Genomic DNA, 19,258 nt, shown 5'->3' with positions numbered 1-19,258 from the left:
ATTTGTATAGCCTGTCTGGTTCAGGAAAAAAGCTCTCTTCCAACACGCAACGTCATTTTTTAAAATTATATAAGTTGCCTATATTCTTTGACAAAACACTTCAGCCTACTTTTGTAACCCAACTTTAGGTATTTGTAAACGTTAATAAGCGATCAAATTGATCACTGGGCGATCTGTATTCAATAGCAGCTACTCAAGAAAACAATGTCCTTTTTCTCTCTTCCAAAATCGATTGCTGTATGCTGGACGGAATGAAGGATCTATTTGTCATTGTCAAGTTGTAGGAACTGCAAGCTCCCTGCTATATATTTTTGCTTGCCATAAACAACTCAGAGACTGGCGGATTAATACTTTTCTGTGGTTTTTGTGACCAGGTTTTTCTGGGGATTTTGCTTGCTGTTCACGTTCTGTTATAGTCACAGACATTATTTAACCAGTTTTAGAAACTTCAGAGTGTTTTCTATCCACACATACTAATCATATGCATATACTATATTCCTGGCATGAGTAGCAGGACGCTGAAATGTTGCGCGATTTTTAACAGAATGTTCGAAAAAGGAGGGGGTAGACTGAAGAGGTTTAAGTGTGCCTTGAATTCTAAATAAATCACAGACCATGTCACCAGCAAAGCACCATCACACCACCTCCTCCATGCTTCATGGTGGGAACCACACATGCATAGGTCATCTGTTCATATACTCTGCGTCTCACAGAAACACGGCGGTTGGAACCAAAAATCTCCCATTTGGACTCATCAGACCAAAGGACAGATTTCCACCGGTCTAATGTCCATTGCTTGTGTTTCTTGGCCCAAGCAAGTATCTTATTATTATTGGTGTCCTTTAGTTGTGGTTTCAATGCAGCAATTCAACCATGAAGGCCTGATTCACACAGTCTACTCTGAACAGCTGATGTTGAGTTGTCTGTTACTTGAACTCTGAAGTATTTATTTGGGCAGCAATCTGAGGTGCAGTTAATTGTTTATTTCTGAGGCTGGTAACTCTAATGAACTTATCCTCTGCAGCAGAGGTAACACTGGGTTATCCTTTCCTGTGGCGGTCCTCATATGAGCCAGTTTTATCATAGCGCTTGATGCTTTTTGCGACTGCACTTTAAGAAACTTTCAAAGTTCTTGACATTTTCTAGATTGACTGACCTTCATGTTTTAAAGTATTTTCTCTATGCTTATTTGAGCTGTTATTTCCATAATATGGACTTGGTGTATTACCAAATAGGGCTACCTTCTGTATACCACCCCTACCTTGTCACAACACAACTGATTGGTTCAAACACATTAAGAAGGAAATAAATTCCCCAAATTAACTTTTAAACAAGGCACACCTGTTAATTGAAATGCATTCCAGGTGACTACCTCATGAAGCTGGTTGAGAGAATGCCAAGAGTGTGCAAAGCTGTCATCAAGGCAAAGGGTGGCTACTTTGAAGAATCTCAAATATAAAATATATTTTCATTTGTTTAGCACTTTTTTGGTTACTACATGATTCCATATGTGTTATTTCATAGTTTTGATGTCTTCACTGTTATTCTACATTGTAGAAAATAATAAAAATGAAGAAACACTGTGGGACGAGTACGTGTCCAAACTTTTGGTACTGTATTTAAAAAAAAATCCCAAATGTTCTGCTGACAGGTCCATGACATTTTGCCATTGTTTTCTCATTCAGAAACTGACACAATCCTTTTCCAGATACATAAATTCTGCCAACACCATAAATAGACCAGTAGCTTATGTAAAATCGGTGACAGTAAGGTAGGCTACAGTATTGCTGTGCAATAGGAGCGCGATATCGTTGCATATTTAATCTCAGCGTCTATACCAAGGCAGGGTAAAGAAACCCAATAATCTATTGATAAACTAAATATTGAACAACAATTAGTATTTTCTATGCCGTGGCCTAATGGCAATAGTTCCAAATTATACAGCAAATAAAGGGTGTTATTGTCACCATGAAAAGTGAATGGAGGCGCTTTCCAGGTGTTTTAATGCTCGTTCATGTGCACACAGTTTTACGAACGGTCTGATTTATAACAGAAAACATGCGTATGTATGGCGTGCACCAAGTTTATATATCTCAATATTTGATGTGAAATTTACACAAGGGTTATAAATGAGTCCCCTAGTCACCTCAGTGGAGCACAGCAGAGACCCCAGCCTCTCCACAGCTCTCTCCACAGCTCTCTCTCAGGCAGCCCCAGTTGCTCTGCCTCCTGTCCATTAAAAGCACATTAGCAGCTCCTTTACTATGATGAACAATGTGCCAAACATGCTGGGGTGGCAGGGACAGGAGAGACATTGGGAGAGGGGGACGTCATGTTCACTCACTCACTAGATGTTGGGGCCAGACCTCGGGTCACCCCCCCCCACCCACCCACCTGTGAGGTGTGTGGGCTTCTCAGAGTGTAATTCCCGTGGGCTTCACTGTGTGTGCATTGGCCTTGTGTGTGTCTGAGAGTGTGCGAATGTGCGTGTGTGTCTCTTTGTGGAGTGATCTCAGCTTTGTATCTTGTGTTGTCAGCCACAATGGTCGAATAATCTCTCATTTTAACCCCCCCCCCCCCCCCCCACACACACACACACACAAATACACAAATACTGTCTGAAATATCTCATTTCAAAGTCTTATTTCAATATCATGCATCTGCCATACAAGCACCCTGGAGAACTGTGGGTGCACGAATTTGTGTGAGGAAGAGGGGGGAGATAAAGACGGGGAGAGGGAGAGAGAGAGAAGGAGAGCGGGATGAGTCCCACAGGTAAAAATGTGTAGTTGTAGTCTTCAGCTGAATCTCATATAGGATCAAATAATTTGGGTGCATGCACTGCTCATGTTACTACGCTTTCTCCCTCCTCTCTCTTTCTCCCCCATCTCTCTTTCTCCCTCCCTCTCTCACCCTCCCTCTCTGATACACTCCTCCAATCTTAACTACCTGTGGTGTTGGAGTCAGTCTGTGTTTGTGGCAGGGCTGAGAGATCAAGCGGAGGAATATTCCAAAGCCACCTCTATTAAATATGCACACGTACCACAGGCCCACGGGACCCCCCGCGCCAAGTAGCCCTGCTGAGGAAAACCTCCTGCATACAGAGTAAGATGTAGAGAACTACTCAGAAAGCCATTTACTGAGAAAGTATGTGGGTAGTGGAGTAGTGAAGGGGAGAAAATGACACACATCCATTTTAAGAGAGACAGAGCAGAACAGAAGACATCTCCTGGGAGAGGAGGGAAAGACATCAATAGAGATGTCAGTATAGATGGAGAGATGCAGGGACCAAGGCCTAGAGCAGGAAAGGAAAGCTGATAGATCAGAGATGCTTCCTGACAGGAAACACACATGAATGAGTGGATCAGATGTTTATCTGGATGTTCTAAATCTATTATGCCATTGTTTTAATTTGGCCCCTGTACAGTAGTCTACAATGGCTCTGCCACTCATGCACCTTTTATTTTAAAGAAAGACCAAAAGAAATTTAAAGAAAAGCTTAGTTTCGTCCCCCCCCCCCCCCCCCAAAAAAACCAAACAAATCCAATCTCGCGCATATTCCCTAATCTCCAATAACCTGGGATGAAAAGTGCCGCTCCAAAGGGGGATTAACAATTTCACACTGGTAACATACCCAGTTCTAAGCACGACTATCTGTCAGCCAGTTAAACGTCGGGCGGCTGATTCACCACGCTCAAATCGAGGAGGAAAGGAGATGCAGCTGCTGTCCTGTCTTGTACTGGCTGTCCTTTCCTGACTGCTGTCCTTTCCAGCTAGAGGCCTGGTTCTCCTGTTTAGCTGAAGCCCACACTGTATTGGTTCACTATGTGACGATCTATGGATTTATATTTTTGATGTTTCATTTGAATAGGGACAGAACATTAGATTTGTTTGTATTAGGCCTATGCATTATTCATCCCTGTCGGGATGTTATTTTGTCACCTTGGCCATGGCATAAAACACACATGCAATAAAATGACAGACAAGCCACTGGGCACACACTGGTTAATCCACAATGTTTACACGTAATTTCAATGAAATGAAGTTGAACCAACGTGGAATAGACTTTGAGTTGACGTCTCTGGACAGCTGGAAGCATCTTACATGGCATCATATAACAATGGTTTAATAATTGAATCTAGCAATTTAAACCATTGACATATTGAGTAAACATATCATCTCTGTTGCACACCAGCTTTTTAGATGAGCTTTTACAAAGGATAATATGGTCTTTTGAGACATGTTGGGGCTGCTTTCCATCGTCTTTATCTGAGGCAATCAGCCAGGTGCTGAGTGAAGTCTCTAGTGCTCAATCTCTGATTGGGTGGCAGATGAGTTGACAGTTGGGTGTTGCAGTCAGAGAGATCTGTAGTGGAGCTCCAACTAGAGCTAAGCCTTTGATTCCTTAAACCCCTGATTGTTCAGATGTCGGATCTTAATTTGACCAGTGTTATTATGTATAGTATGTTATACAATTCTCAGCAACAAAAGAGTTAAGCTCCTACATCTGTAATACTTTAGCTGGGAGGCCTTCGTCACATCTGGAAGAGTTACACAACACGTGGCATTAACATGATGACATTACCAGTGTGATGTTCACTGTCATGGACGACCAGTATGTTACATGGAAATTGTATTTCATGGTTTGTATCGATGGACCAGGTTATCTATCTATCTATGTGCATTTCAGTGGACATGATGTTGAGCTTCTGATGAGTATTGACTGACTGCTGGACTTGCATGTCAGGAAGTCTCCTTTTGAAGCACAGGAACATTTTACAGCCTACTAATGCAAAGTTAGACAAGTTCAGTTTTCAAAGTCCATGGTCCTCCGTAGTGTCAGTGGAGACGTTGGCACAGGAGGACATTCTGGGCAGACCTCCTTATGTTTGAAGATCAGAACACTTACTGTACGCATGTAGGTTCCCACTTCTAGTGTGACGAAGGTGCATGACTCAGAACGCATCTGTCAAGACGTGGGAGTCAGAGAGGGGGAGAGAGAAAGGAGGTGGGGTGGCCTCTCTTCAACCAATCACTACATTCTCTAAAGAGAAATCCTGACTACAATAGAACCGTCAATATAACAAGTCTGGGAATGAGTGCCTCTCAATAGGAATCATTCCAGAGCAGATGAATCATTTTAGTGTCAATGGGAGTTATTGTGTTGATTGAATTGTAAGGTTTTCATTGACTGTTAGGATGACTCTTGATGTGTCTTCAGTCTCTGTTCTATTGTTTAGTAAATGGAGAGAAAGTATTAGGTAAACAAATGGATAACAACAAAAGTGGTTAAGTCCATATTTCAAATGACTAAAGCCTTGCCTCTAATGGAAGAAAACAGCTAGATAAAACCCTTAGTGTATGAATGCATAAACAAACCACTGAAAAGGAGTGGAGAAACAGAATGTGGACAGAAGATGGATACATTGAGTGGAATGATTAAAATGTGCTCCTACACTATAGCATTGATACAAATACTGTGTGTGTGTGTTTGAGTCACGGCTGTGAACCCATCTGTGTGAATGTGGGAGTTTTGTGGAAAAGATGCCTACAAGTCTGTTGGGTGATATGCTCCTGGACCTGGCCTGGTCTGTGGGAGACAGGACTCTGTCAGCCAACCACAGCCTCATGACTTCAGGAGAAGTTTGGGACCTTTGCAGAGGAGAGATGCCTCTACTGTAAGTCACGACTTACCGTGCTGCTTATATTCTCCAAGTCACAGCCTGATAGGTCAGGATGAAAAGCAGGCGCTTAGAGAATGGAGCTGTAGGCTAGTAAGGTTTTCTCTCCTAAGTATCTATGATTTTGTATATGTAGAGACCAGTGCATACACACTGTAGGTTTACTTCTAAGAGGTATAGCCACCATAAAAATTGCCAAAATATGATGATCACTGTCATGAACTGCTTTATATACCTGCTGACCACTCTCTCCATCTCTGGACTCTCTGATGTTTGTGTAAGCTGATAGCTTATTTTAACTCACATCTGAAATCAAATTAAATGTTGCTCTGTGGCCTTTGGCTGGTTTCTGGCCGGTGCTGTGGCCCTACGTGACCTGGGGGGTGCCGGGGTGATTATAGACCATCTGCTCCCAGTGGGTCCAGCTGGATGGGCCACCGCTGTAATCTGGTTGGATGAAGTCCGGGTCGCTGGGAGACAATGATGTCACAGCATAACATAAATAAGATGACCTAAAGCCATGTTTTATTTGATTTGATTGTGTAAGGTGTCCACTAATTTCTGGGTTGAAGGAAAAACAGCAATCCTCCATTAAAGGGAGAGATGCCGAGTCAGATTTGTTTTGTTTTATACACACTACCAGTCAAAAGTTATAGAACACCTACTCATTCAAGGGTTTTTCTTTATTTGTACTATTTTCTTCATTGTAGATTAATAGTGAAGACATCAAAACTATGAAATAACACATATGGAATCATGTAGTAACCAATTATTTTTTTAACAAGTCAAAATATATTTTATATTTGAGATTCTTCAAATAGCCACCCTTTGCCTTGATAGCTTTGCTCTTGGCATTCTCTCAACCAGCTTCACCTGGAATGCTTTTCCAACAGTCTTGAAGGAGTTCCCACATACAGTGGGGCAAAAAAAGTATTTAGTCAGCCACCAATTGTGCAAGTTCACGTACTTAAAAAGATTAGAGAGGCCTGTAATTTTCATCATAGGTACACTGCAACTATGACAGACAAAATGAGAAGAAAAAAAATCCAGAAAATCACATTTTTTTTTTGATTTTTAATGAATTTATTTGCAAATTATGGTGGAAAATAAGTATTTGGTCAATAACAAAAGTTTATCTCAATACTTTGTTATATACCCTTTGTTGGCAATGACAGAGGTCAAATGTTTTCTGTCTTCACAAGGTCTTCACAAGGTTTTCACACACTGTTGCTGGTATTTTGGCCCATTCCTCCATGCAGATCTCCTCTAGAGCAGTGATGTTTTGGGGCTGTTGCTGGGCAACACGGACTTTCAACTCCCTCCAAAGATTTTCTATGGGGTTGAGATCTGGAGACTGGCTAGGCCACTCCAGGACCTTGAAATGCTTCTTACGAAGCCACTCCTTCGTTGCCCGGGCGGTGTGTTTGAGATCATCATCATGCTGAAAGACCCAGCCACGTTTCATCTTCAATGCCCCAAACCATGATGTTTCCACCCCCATGCTTCACAGTAGGAATGGTGTTCTTTGGATGCAACTCAGCATTCTTTGTCCTCCAATCACGACGAGTTGAGTTTTTACCAAAAAGTTATATTTTGGTTTCATCTGACCATATGACATTCTCCCAATCTTCTTCTGGATCATCCAAATGCTCTCTAGCAAACTTCAGACGGGCCTGGACATGTACTGTCTTAAGCAGGGGGACACGTCTGGCACTGCAGGATTTGAGTCCCTGGCGGCGTAGTGTGTTACTGATGGTAGGCTTTGTTACTTTGGTCCCAGCTCTCTGCAGGTCATTCACTAGGTCCCCCCGTGTGGTTCTGGGATTTTTGCTCACCGTTCTTGTGATCATTTTGACCCCACGGGGTGAGATCTTGTGTGGAGTCCCAGGACGAGGGAGATTATCAGTGGTCTTGTATGTCTTCCATTTCCTAATAATTGCTCCTACAGTTGATTTCTTCAAACCAAGCTGCTTACCTATTGCAGATTGTCTTCCCAGCCTGGTGCAGGTCTACAATTTTGTTTCTGGTGTCCTTTGACAGCTCTTTGGTCTTGGCCATAGTGGAGTTTGGAGTGTGACTGTTTGAGGTTCTGGACAGGTGTCTTTTATACTGGTAACAAGTTCAAACAGGTGCCATTAATACAGGTAATGAGTGGAGAACAGAGGAGCCTCTTAAAGAAGAAGTTACAGGTCTGTGAGAGCCAGAAATCTTGCTTGTTTGTAGGTGACCAAATACTTATTTTCCACCATATACCACCATATCCACCGAAATAGACCTTAGGCTTTCCCAACCGGACCTAATCTGAATGAGGGAAGCAGCAGAAAAGTATTTTTTCAAAGCTATTTTATTAACCGGAGCTGATAAAGCGAGAGAGGGAGAGAGAGATGCCGCTCTAGCAGGCGGGGGAGGGGCTGCAATGGGAGTGAGTGAGACGGGGAAGAGGGAGGGAGAGACGGCTACCAACCAAGCCGACTCGCGCTATAGTAGACTTAAAGTTGCCATAGCTATGTTATTTATCATAAATATGATTACGTAGGATCTGTCTTGAATGCATCAAACTGGGAGAAGCTCATTAAGCTAACATTAGCTAGCTAGGCTAATTGAGTCTGCATGCATTTTCTCATCCTACAGTTACAAACATCTCCTTTCAGAATATTAAGTAGCAGCATACCTGTTGGTTTTTTGGTAGCAGCCTACCTGTTGGTTGTAGCCTATCCTTCTCCTTGAACTTTAATTTAGTAAATGTAATTCCATCTTCCATTGATTAAATATCCCCTACCTTTTGCCACAAACTGAGGCTCTATGACTGTAGCTTATTGCAGCTTTGATGACTTATGATTGGCCAACAACAACAAGCTACACGCTCCACTCTCTTGAAAAGCAAGAGTAGCAGCATAAATGATCAAATTTATCTCACTACTGCAGCAGTCACGTTCGGATCTGTACGTTCCTTTCCGGACAAGTCAGTTAAAATGATGATACATGAGACAATCATATCAGATCCAACCCAGATCTTTTACATTTAGAATTCGGGATCCACACGCTCCTGGATCGTGTCTTGTGTATTCAGGCACAGGTAGATCCGTGAAGACCTCTACACAGGACACCAGATAAGACAGGACTGGAGACTGAGACCGGGGGGGTCGGGGGACACTGGTCCAGTCCGACAATACCCACGGATAGGGCAAACCAGGCAGGATATAACCCCACCCACTTTGTCAAAGCACAGCCCCCACACCACCGGAGGATATCAACAGACCAGGAACGTACTACCCTGAGACAAGGCTAGGTATAGCCCACAAAGATCATAGTAAACATTGTTCTATTGATTGAATGCATCTGAAGTGCGTTCTTGCAGTGCAATAATCTTTTGTCGTCTTAGCCTGGAACCTGACAGCTTTTATTGAACTGTGGCCTCTTAACCATATCCCTGGCATGATGTCTACTTTTGTCCGCTATTGTGCATGTCAAATTGGATCTCTTTTGTGCATATCAAATTGGATCTCTTTTGTGCATGTCAAATTGGATCTCTTTTGTGCATGTCAAATTGGCCATTCAGCAAAGGTAGCGTACATTGGGGGTTAAGAACAGCAGATTAAGGGCCTACCAATCCGCCACTAAGCTGGTGTGTTAGGTACCTAACACAAACTGGAAACCACAACAATTTAGCAGTGGGGTTTTAATTAGTATGGAGCGATGATGGGGGTTGATGTTGATGGCACGCTATTCCCTATATAGTCAAATGTATTTTATATATATTTATTTTATAAATATAGTGCATTATTTGTGATCAGGGCTCCCATTTGTGACACACACCTTAACTGTCTCCATGCTCCACCAGACCAGACTCTCTGCATCCCTGTGTGCCTGACGCTCCTCTCTCATTATCATGGGCCCAGCCTGCCTGGCAGATGAGGAAGAGACCCTGGAAAAGCCAATTACATTTTAAACACTGTGATTACTATGATGAATACTCCCAAATCTATTTCACCATTTAGTCTGAGCTCAGCAATAGGGATGGAACAACAGCAGAGTGTGGGGCTTTGTGTGGAGGCGGTGAGGGGTGGGGTAGGAAGGTGTGGTGTGGAGAGCGAAGGGAGTGTGGGTTGGGAAGGTGTGGTGGTGAAGGGAGGGAGGGAAGGTGTGGTGTTGAGGGAAGGGGAGGGAAGGTGTGGTGAGGGAGGAAGGGAGGGAAGGTGTGGTGAGGGATGGGAAGGTGTGGGAAGGGGAGGGAAGGTAGGTATGGTGTGGGCAGCGAAGGGAGTGGTTTGGGGAGGGAAGGTGTGGTGGTGAGGGACGGGAAGGGGAGGGAAGGCGTGGTAAGGGGAGGGAGGGAGGTGTGGTGTGGGGAGCGAAGGGAGTGTGGGTTGGGAAGGTGTGGTTTGGGGAGGGAAGGTGTGGTGGTAAGGGGAGGGGAGGTACTACAGAGATACTACAGAGAATAGAGGTGGGATTGAGGGAGGGAGGGAGGGAGGGAGGGAGGGAGGGAGGGAGAGAGAGAGGGAGAGGGGGAGAGGGGGAGAGAGAGAGAGAGATCAAAGGGAATGTGGGAGGGGTGGAGGGATGGAGAGAGTCTAGGAAGGAAGGATACTACAGAGAATAGAGGTGGGATTGAGAAAGAGGGAGAGAGGGGACAGGTATCAAAGAGAATGTGGGAGGGATGGAGGGATAGTCTAGGAGGGAAGGATAGGACAGAGAGTGGAGGGGGGATTGGGAGGGAGGAGGGATTAGAGGGAGGGACAGAGGACAGAGATCAATGAGAAAATGGGAGGGATAGTCTAGGAGGGAAGGATAGTACAGAGTGGAGGGGGGATTGAGAGGGAGGGATGGGAGGGAGAGGACAGAGATCAAGGGAAATGTGGGATGGAAGGAGGGATAGACTAGGAGGGAAGGATAGGACAGAGTGGAGGGGGGATTGAGAAGGAGGGAGGGAGAGGACAGAGATCAAAGGGAATGTGTGAGGAATGGAGATATAGTCTTGGAGGGAAAGATAGGACAGAGTGGAGGGGGATTGAGAAGGAGGGAGGGAGAGGACAGAGATCAAAGGGAATGTGTGAGGAATGGAGATATAGTCTTGGAGGAAAGGATAGTACAGAGAATGGAGGGGGATTGGGAGGGAGGGAAGATGGATAGGAGGGAGGGAGGTAGAGGACAGGTATCAAAGGGAATGTGGGAGGGATGGAGGGGTTGTCTAGGAGGGAAGGATAGGACAGAGTGGAGGGAGGATTGAGAGGGAGGGAGAGAAAGGACCGAGATCAAATGGAATGTGGGTGGGATGGAGGGATAGTCTAGGAGGGAAGGATAGGACAGAGAGTGGAAGGGGGATTGAGAGGGAGGGAGAGAAAGGACCGAGATCAAATGGAATGTGGGTGGGATGGAGGGATAGTCTAGGAGGGAAGGATAGGACAGAGAGTGGAGGGGGGATTGAGAGGGAGGGAGAGAAAGGACCGAGATCAAATGGAATGTGGGTGGGATGGAGGGATAGTCTAGGAGGGAAAGATAGGACAGAGTGGAGGGAGGATTGAGAGGGAGGGAGAGAAAGGACCGAGATCAAATGGAATGTGGGTGGGATGGAGGGATAGTCTAGGAGGGAAGGATAGGACAGAGTGGAGGGGGGATTGAGAGGGAGGGAGAGAAAGGACCGAGATCAAATGGAATGTGGGTGGATGGAGGGATAGTCTAGGAGGGAAAGATAGGACAGAGAGTGGAGGGGAGATTGGGAGGGAGGTTACAGAGAGCAGAGGGAAGGTGGGAGGGAAGGAAGATTGGGATAGGAGGGAGAGGACAGAGGGTAGAGGGAAGTTGGAAGGGAGGGAGGGGCAGCAGGGCCCGGCAGCCACCCACTCTCTGACCATCTGTGCTGCAGAGAACCACAGGCACAGCAAGGCTTCAGGCTGTGTGTGTGTTTGTAAGTGTGCGTTTCAACGTGTGTGTACGTGCGTGCATGCATTTCTGTGCATCCGTTCATGTGCATTAATGTGTTTTAATCCGTGTGTGTGTGTGTGTGTGAGTACATTTGTGCACAGTATTTATCCCAGTGTATGTGCTTATATGTGTGTGTGGTGTGTGTGTGTGTGTGTGTGTGTGTGTGTGTGTGTGTGTGTGTGTGTGTGTGTGTGTGTGTGTGTGTGTGTGTGTGTGTGTGTGCGCGCGCCTCACCCTTGCGGTGTCACCCGGCCAGCCAGCCCTCAGGGAGGAGGGATGTAAATTAGCAGGGGAAATAACCCAGATCCCTACTGCCAAGGGATTAACCCCTCAGAGGTCCCATGTCTCCGGTTCACCACCCGACCCCCCCTGAACATCCATCAACATCATTACACCAGTGTGAACATAGACTTAACATGGTCCTCTCAACACACAGCCCTTAGCTACAGATCAGCTGACCCTCCCCAAGTCCTAACCTTATCCACTAGAGGGAAGAAACTGACCTTAGATCAGTGTCATTAGGCTAGGACCCCCCCCCCCCCCGTTCTCCCGCCGTTGACTCCTTTGAATGCGCCGGATTGCTTTGGTCTCATCTGGCTGCATTGATTTACACACACACACACACACACACACACACACACACACACACACACACACACACACACACACACACACACACACACACACACACACACACACACACACAGGAAGTGATGAGCTAGATGAGTCGGTGTCAGACATGCAGCTCAGCTAACATTTATTAACATTCATCTGATGGATTAAAGGGATTGACAGACGATGGAGTGGCTCCTCCCCCTCCACTGCCTTGCCTTGCCATGTAGGGCTTGGAGATTGCATCATATCAGAGGATGAAGTCATCCTGCAACAAAAGGCAGGCAGGGGGGAACAGGTGCTGCATATTTAATTAGACAAGGGGGTGGGCCGTGGCGATGCCAGAGGAATATGTAAATTTGATGGAGGCCCTGGCCTGGCATGAGCTAAACCCAGCTGACACAGAGATATTTATGGGCAAGATTATGGTTTTCGTTTGGTCTCTTTATTTTTCCCCTGTACTCAGTCATACACATGCATCTGCATTGCAGCTTAATTACCTCCTATCAGAGGTATATCTGAGAAATGAGGATGGCTGTCTCTCTTTTTCTTCATGCTATGCTAGGATATTCCCAGACCGCTGTGCTTCCCTCTGCCCTTTGTGCTCAATACCTCCTTGTGATGTTTTCTTCCTTGGAGAATAGGGAACATGGGGATGAGGGAGTACTATTCATGAAATGAGTAGAGTCCATCCATCCCCAGTTAGTGGATGATGGAGAAAAAGAGGGAAATATCAGGGGAGAATGAGGAGCAAGAGAGAGGTAAGGAACCAGGAAAAGACAAAAAGGCAATCGATGTCTCTGGGCTTGTGTCAACAGGCAATTATTAATGATGAGGTGGGCTCTGGCTCTTTGCCTCTGTGCAGTGGTAGAGTCAGGGAGCTCTCCTCTCCTGTCCACTGTGTTTAGCTCCCTCAGCACTAAGGTGTGATTTGTGGGAGAGAGAGAGGGGGAAGGGGGGGAGCGAGAGAGGGAGGGCCTTGAAGGAGGTGTAGGGAGAGGGGTGGGGGATGGGGCACCACACACACCCCTCTCAAACACACACACACACACACACACACCTCAACTCACACTGTACTCTACATCTCTGGGAGACATCCAGGCCTTTACTGTCCAATTAAGGTTTGCCCAGGGGGGAAAGTACAGAACAGAGCAGCCTCAGCCTCTCTCTCGCTCCAGTCTCAGCCTCTCTCTCTCTCTCTCTCTCCAGTCTCAGCCTCTCTCGCTCTCCAGCCTCAGCCTCTCTCTCTCTACAGACTCAGTCTCAGCCTCAGCCTCTCTATCTCTCCAGGCTCAGCCTCAGCCTCTCTCTCTCTCCAGACTCAGTCTCAGCCTCAGCCTCTCTCTCCAGCCTCAGCCTCTCTCTCTCTCTCTCCAGCCTCAGCCTCTCTCTCTCTCTCTCTCCAGCCTCAGCCTCTCTCTCTCTCCAGTCTCAGCCTCTCTCTCTCTCTCTCTCCAGTTCTCAGCCTCTCTCTCTCTCTCCAGACTCAGGCTTAGCCTCAGCCTCTCTCTCTCTCCAGACTCAGCCTCAGCCTCTATCTCTCCAGTCTCAGCCTCAGCTTCAGCCTCAGCCTCTCTCTCTCTCCAGACAGCCTCAGCCTCTCTCTCTCCAGCCTCAGCCTCAGCCTCTCTCCAGTCTCAGCCTCTCTCCAGCCTCAGTCTCTCTCTCTCTCTCTCCAGCCTCAGCCTCTCTCTCTCTCCAGCCTCAGTCTCTCTCCAGTCTCAGCCTCTCCAGCAGCCTCTCCCCCGCCTCAGCCTCTCTCTCTCTCTCTCTCCATGGAGGAGCTGGGTAATTGTTAACAGATTGGGAAGTGTTATCGTGAAGCAGTGTGGATCAGGACATCTCAGCCAGCTGACCAGACCAGTCAGTCAGCCAGCCGGCTGGCCAGGGGTGTCTGTTTGAGAGGCTCACAGCACTGTGGTCACAGCAGAGAGGCCTTAGTGGTCTTAAGCCTAATTGACTAAGAAATAGAATGAAAAGCCCCCGTCCTGGCAGACCGAGGAACCCAGGCTGGCTTTTCTACTGAGCAGAGAACGAAGACTATTAGAGAGATAATTAAAAGGAGTCAAAAACTGACAAAACATACTTTTTATGTGAGACTAATTATCAGTTCCAATTCCATTAGGACTCATTTTAAAAGTATACTGAATATATAGAAAAATGAATTACACCTGGAAATGTGTTTGCTCTAGCGGTCTATTCCTGCTACCCTTTAGCAAAAGCATCTTCTCAGTTGACTGCCTTGGTTAGGTGGGGGCTACACTTGACTGATTTACCCTTTAAACAGGATTAGTGACTGGCTGCCAGATTCCCCTAGTGTGCCAAGACAAACGCCAAGACCACACCAGCACCTTTTCATTCAGGCTTTTGGTACTTCCTCCTAAAACTCATTTATGCATGCTGTCTTGTCTGACCAACCAATCACATCTCCTGCCAGGGACCTAAACAGTTAGGATTTTGATGTTCAAAATGTTCCAGATAGAGGTGCATTGTATAGAATAGATGTGACATTATATTATGTGTAATAAACTGTCATGCCAGGTCTATGCAGTACATTTCTGTCTGCAACCCACCAGATTGAACAGGCCCTGGGTGACTGTAGAACAGGTGTGCTAAACAATTGTCATAAGTAAATGAGTGACGGCAGCTAGTTCCTGTTCACACACATGTAACTGTACCGTTCCTTCTGTAAACAACAGTGTTAGTCAGCCTGTCTGATTCACTGACAACAGAGATACAAGGCTTCTTTAATGAGTCTGTGTGTGGGTGGGAGAGTTTGTCTCTCCTGGGTCTCTCTATTGAAATGGACTGATTTCATGCATTTATGAACAATTTCATGCATTAATAAACACACTGAGAGATACTGTACCTTTTTAGCATTGTTGTCAATTCAGAATTTGAATTATGAGTTTCAAAATTACTATAATGCAAATATGCCAGGGCTTTTATTTAGTGAACTGAATGCAACGGAGCTCTGATTGGAACATTTAAACTTGGACTATCATGGCCTGCATTGATACTTTCATGCCATCAGACCTGTGACTTTTCCCAATTAGCGTCATACTGAGACACTGCGTTTTAGAGTGGCAGTCACACCACGGAGGAGAAGGAGAGACTGGGAGGGTGTGATGTCAGTCCTTGTGTGATGGTTGTCATGATGGTGAAATGCAGAGTGATTATAGAGAGAGAGAGAGAATGTTTGTGATTAGTATTTGTTATCACGGCAGGCCCATCTAATCTGGTGGGGAATCAGGGAGAGCTGGGATTGGCTGAGGTGCTGCGGAGCCTCCTCTCCATGCTGGAGGTCAGGCCATCTGGCTCCAAATGGGCTCCTATTGATCGGAGGGAGCATGGCGATCCAGTTGCAGGCGTACATCATCGATTTTCTGTTGGAGTGGAGAGAGCAGGGGGTGTGGGCTGGAGCACAGCAGAGCTGTCAGGTCATCTTCTAAAATATCCAGAATTATTTTTTGTGGTGTTGACCTTCCCTGAGTCAAAGAGACATATCTATTTAACCACTACCTCAGCAGGCACAGTGGCTAGTCGCTGTGGGCTGTGTGTAGCTTAAGCAAGCGCTTTAATTCACACACACACACAAACACACACACACACTTTCCTTAACACACATCAATAACGTGCTCCCAGAAAGCTGCCAGTTCAGCAGAAATCAACATCTCTAAGCACCACTCTTAATAATATGCAAACAGTTTCTATGTCCACTTACTGTATATGGGGAGTTGAGTCTAAAGTCACGTACAGTACCAGCAGTCACTCAGAGAGACTTTAATTAACAAAGTACAGAGCTAAGTTTATCACTGAACTCCAAATAAATTGGGTGTCTGCACCATTCGGGAGCTCCAAACCCACTTCCTCAAGGCCTCGCTCGGCCACGTCCATACAACTTTCATTATAATCCAATGAACTCATTATCATGGTTTCCATTCATATCTAAAGTGGGGCTCCTCCGGTCCTATTATATTTATTGTATCTTTATTAATGGGTTTTGTATATGTTTATTTCCGATATTATACATTTCAATTAGAACTTCAAACATTTTAGCAGCTTTCGGCTGAGGCAGAGCCTCCCTTTGATCAGATGTCACTCGCCCTGCTTTCCTCTCTCTCTTCTCCTCTCCCCCTTACCCCTGGGCATCTTGATGCTAATAGACTGAGTGTTGCTCTTCCTGCCTGTCAGTCCATCTGTCTGTCTATGGAGATTAAAGCAGTCGGGCCAGTCATAAGACGGATTGAATGGGTTCTGGGTTGCCACTTTCAGTGTGGATAGGGATATTGTTTGAACTTTCCGTCATATTAGTTTTTATAAGTGTCTCTTGGCTGTTAAGCCAGAAGAATGGCAAGACTGAGCAAAATTATTTGTTAGGTAGATGTTCAAGCATGTCTTTGAAATATTCCCCTACTTTTTCTGCACCAAAGAGGACTATGTGCTCTGTGCTATGTATACTGTACGTGTGAACACAACACCTGATAACTCCATCCCTCTATGTCCCTTTCTAAAATAATCCTAGTGAGGCATTGACGTCATAATACTCAGCTTGTGTTAGAAAACGAGCATGTTTGGTCTCTACGTCTGAAGAGATGATCTCCTGCAGTGTGTACATCATTGTGTGTACCCTCCCCCCCTCGACTCTCCTCCTTTCCTCTCCCTTCCTCTCCTACTCTCTCCCCTCCTCCCTCCCTCTCCTGTGTGTTAATGTACTTGAAGTGGCCCGGTGGTCAATGAGCTTGTATTAACACCTGACTGGGAGCAGCGGGGCTGGGGCCGGCTGGTGTTTGTTCCTCCACGGTGCCTCCCCTGGGCCCGACCCCCAGTATTAACACCTGACTGGGAGCAGCGGGGCTGGGGCCGGCTGGTGTTTGTTCCTCCACGGTGCCTCCCCTGGGCCCGACCCCCAGTATTAACACCTGACTGGGAGCAGCAGGGCTGGGGCCGGCTGGTGTTTGTTCCTCCACGGTGCCTCCCCTGGGCCCGACCCCCGGTATTAACACCTGACTGGGAGCAGCGGGGCTGGGGCCGGCTGGTGTTTGTTCCTCCACGGCGCCTCCCCTGGGCCCGACCCCCAGTATTAACACCTGACTGGGAGCAGCAGGGCTGGGGCCGGCTGGTGTTTGTTCCTCCACGGTGCCTCCCCTGGGCCCGACCCCCGGTATTAACACCTGACTGGGAGCAGCGGGGCTGGGGCCGGCTGGTGTTTGTTCCTCCACGGCGCCTCCCCTGGGCCCGACCCCCAGTATTAACACCTGACTGGGAGCAGCAGGGCTGGGGCCGGCTGGTGTTTGTTCCTCCACGGTGCCTCCCCTGGGCCCGACCCCCAGTATTAACACCTGACTGGGAGCAGCAGGGCTGGGGCCGGCTGGTGTTTGTTCCTCCACGGTGCCTCCCCTGGGCCCGACCCCCAGGCTGCAGGCAGATGGAACGGATCCCATGATCAATAACAACATCCTAGCAGGCTGCTGAGGGTAGGAAGGAGAGAGGGGGAGAGGATGGAGATAGGGAAAGGAAAAGAGAAAGAGCTAAGGGAGAGAGACAGTAGGGGAGAGATGGAGAGAATAAAGGGGAGTGGTAGAAAGAAGATAAAAGAGGGGCAGATGGGAGCAGGTTTTACAGAATATAGTTGTACACTTCCTGTTTATCCACCCTATCTTTATATTCTCAACTCTTAACATTGCTAACAAAACCAGGGCGTAGTTTGTCAGTCGATAAGTCAGACTTTTCATCGGCTTTGGGTGTCACTCAACGCATGATCTGGTATAAATGTTTTCTGATCCTTGTTTCTGCCAATATTCTCTATCACTGTAGCTACAGTGTGTGAGACTAAATGGTATATGCATTAGCTTGAAAGTCCATCTCTCTCTATACAAATATGGCACACACACAATGCATACAACGATGTATACACAGACACACACTCTCTCTCTCACTGCAGCTCAGCCATTGTCTGTGTTTGGGAGATAGATCAGAGAGACTATATCAGCAAGTACATTTAGACTAATCTAAGGTCCTGTCCTTCATTCTCAAACTCGATATTAGCCCACCACTTTGTTTGTATTGACTTCTCTCTCTCTCTCTCTCTCTCTCTCTCTCTCTCTCTCTCTCTCTCTCTCTCTCTCTCTCTCTCTCTCTCTCAATTCAATTGTTTTATTGGCATGGGAAACGTGTTAACATTGCCAAAGCAAGTGAAGTAGAAAATAAACAGTAAACATTGCACTCACACTCTCTCTCAGGACAACCATAACAAAGTATTTATTTTCCTCCACCTTTCCGCCTTCCTTCCTCTCTACTTCCATCTATTACTCTTTCTATTTCTCAACTTGTCTTTTCTCTTTCCACCTCCCTCTCTCTAGGCCTTGGCCGTGGCTGAGGTGAATGGACCGGGGCCCCTGGTGGCCGAGCCGCAGATTGCCATGTTCTGTGGGCGTCAGCTGCTGCACATGAACCCTGAGACTGGCCAATGGGAGCCTGACCCTCAGGGCCGCCAGGGCTGCTTTACAGAGCCCAACCAGATCCTGTCCTACTGCCAAGAGGTAGGAGCCAACAACACTGCTATGGTTATCTGATCGACCTCATACTGCACTATTACTGCACTGTAATGCTCAGCTCATCGCCAATGCTGCTGCAATAGCATAGTAGAGAGCAGATACTTTAGATAGGTTTATGGATATAAAGATAGTGGTAGATTCAGTGCCTTCAGAAAGTATTCATACCCCTTGACTTATTCCACATTTTATGGTGATACAGAATGATTTGAAAATAGATTTTTTTTAATCTACACACAATAATGACAAAGTGAAAACATGTTTTTGCAAACGATTAAAAGCATACACAGAGCAGCCACAACTATGCTTGAAAATAGGGAGAGTGGTACTCAGTAATGTGTTGTGTTGGGTTTGCCCCAAACATCAAACATATTCAGGACAAAAATGGAATTGCTTTGCCATATTTTGTGCAGTTTTACTTTAGTGCCTTGTTGCAAACAGGATGCATGTTTTCTGTACAGACTTCTTTCTTTTCACTCTGTCAAT

General features: G+C 46.2%; 1 protein-coding gene across 3 annotated transcripts in view; it reads left to right on the top strand.

Moving 5' to 3' along the window:
- The window catches only part of LOC110538151 (amyloid-like protein 1), a 63,729-nt gene that overhangs the window by 18,292 nt on the left and 26,179 nt on the right, over positions 1–19,258 (top strand). For 2 of the 3 annotated variants that reach the window (XM_036942704.1, XM_036942697.1), the window contains exon 2: positions 18,581–18,760. In XM_036942704.1, coding sequence (XP_036798599.1) covers positions 18,581–18,760 — 180 coding nt within the window. The remainder of the gene's footprint in view (positions 1–18,580; positions 18,761–19,258) is intronic. The other variant, XM_036942710.1, reaches the window with a different exon arrangement.

This window comes from Oncorhynchus mykiss, chromosome 2 (assembly GCF_013265735.2).
Source record: "Oncorhynchus mykiss isolate Arlee chromosome 2, USDA_OmykA_1.1, whole genome shotgun sequence".
Taxonomy (NCBI): Eukaryota; Metazoa; Chordata; class Actinopteri; order Salmoniformes; family Salmonidae; genus Oncorhynchus; species Oncorhynchus mykiss.
The sequence above is the reverse complement of the archived record's forward strand: the minus strand, read 5'-3'. Positions and strand labels throughout refer to the sequence as shown.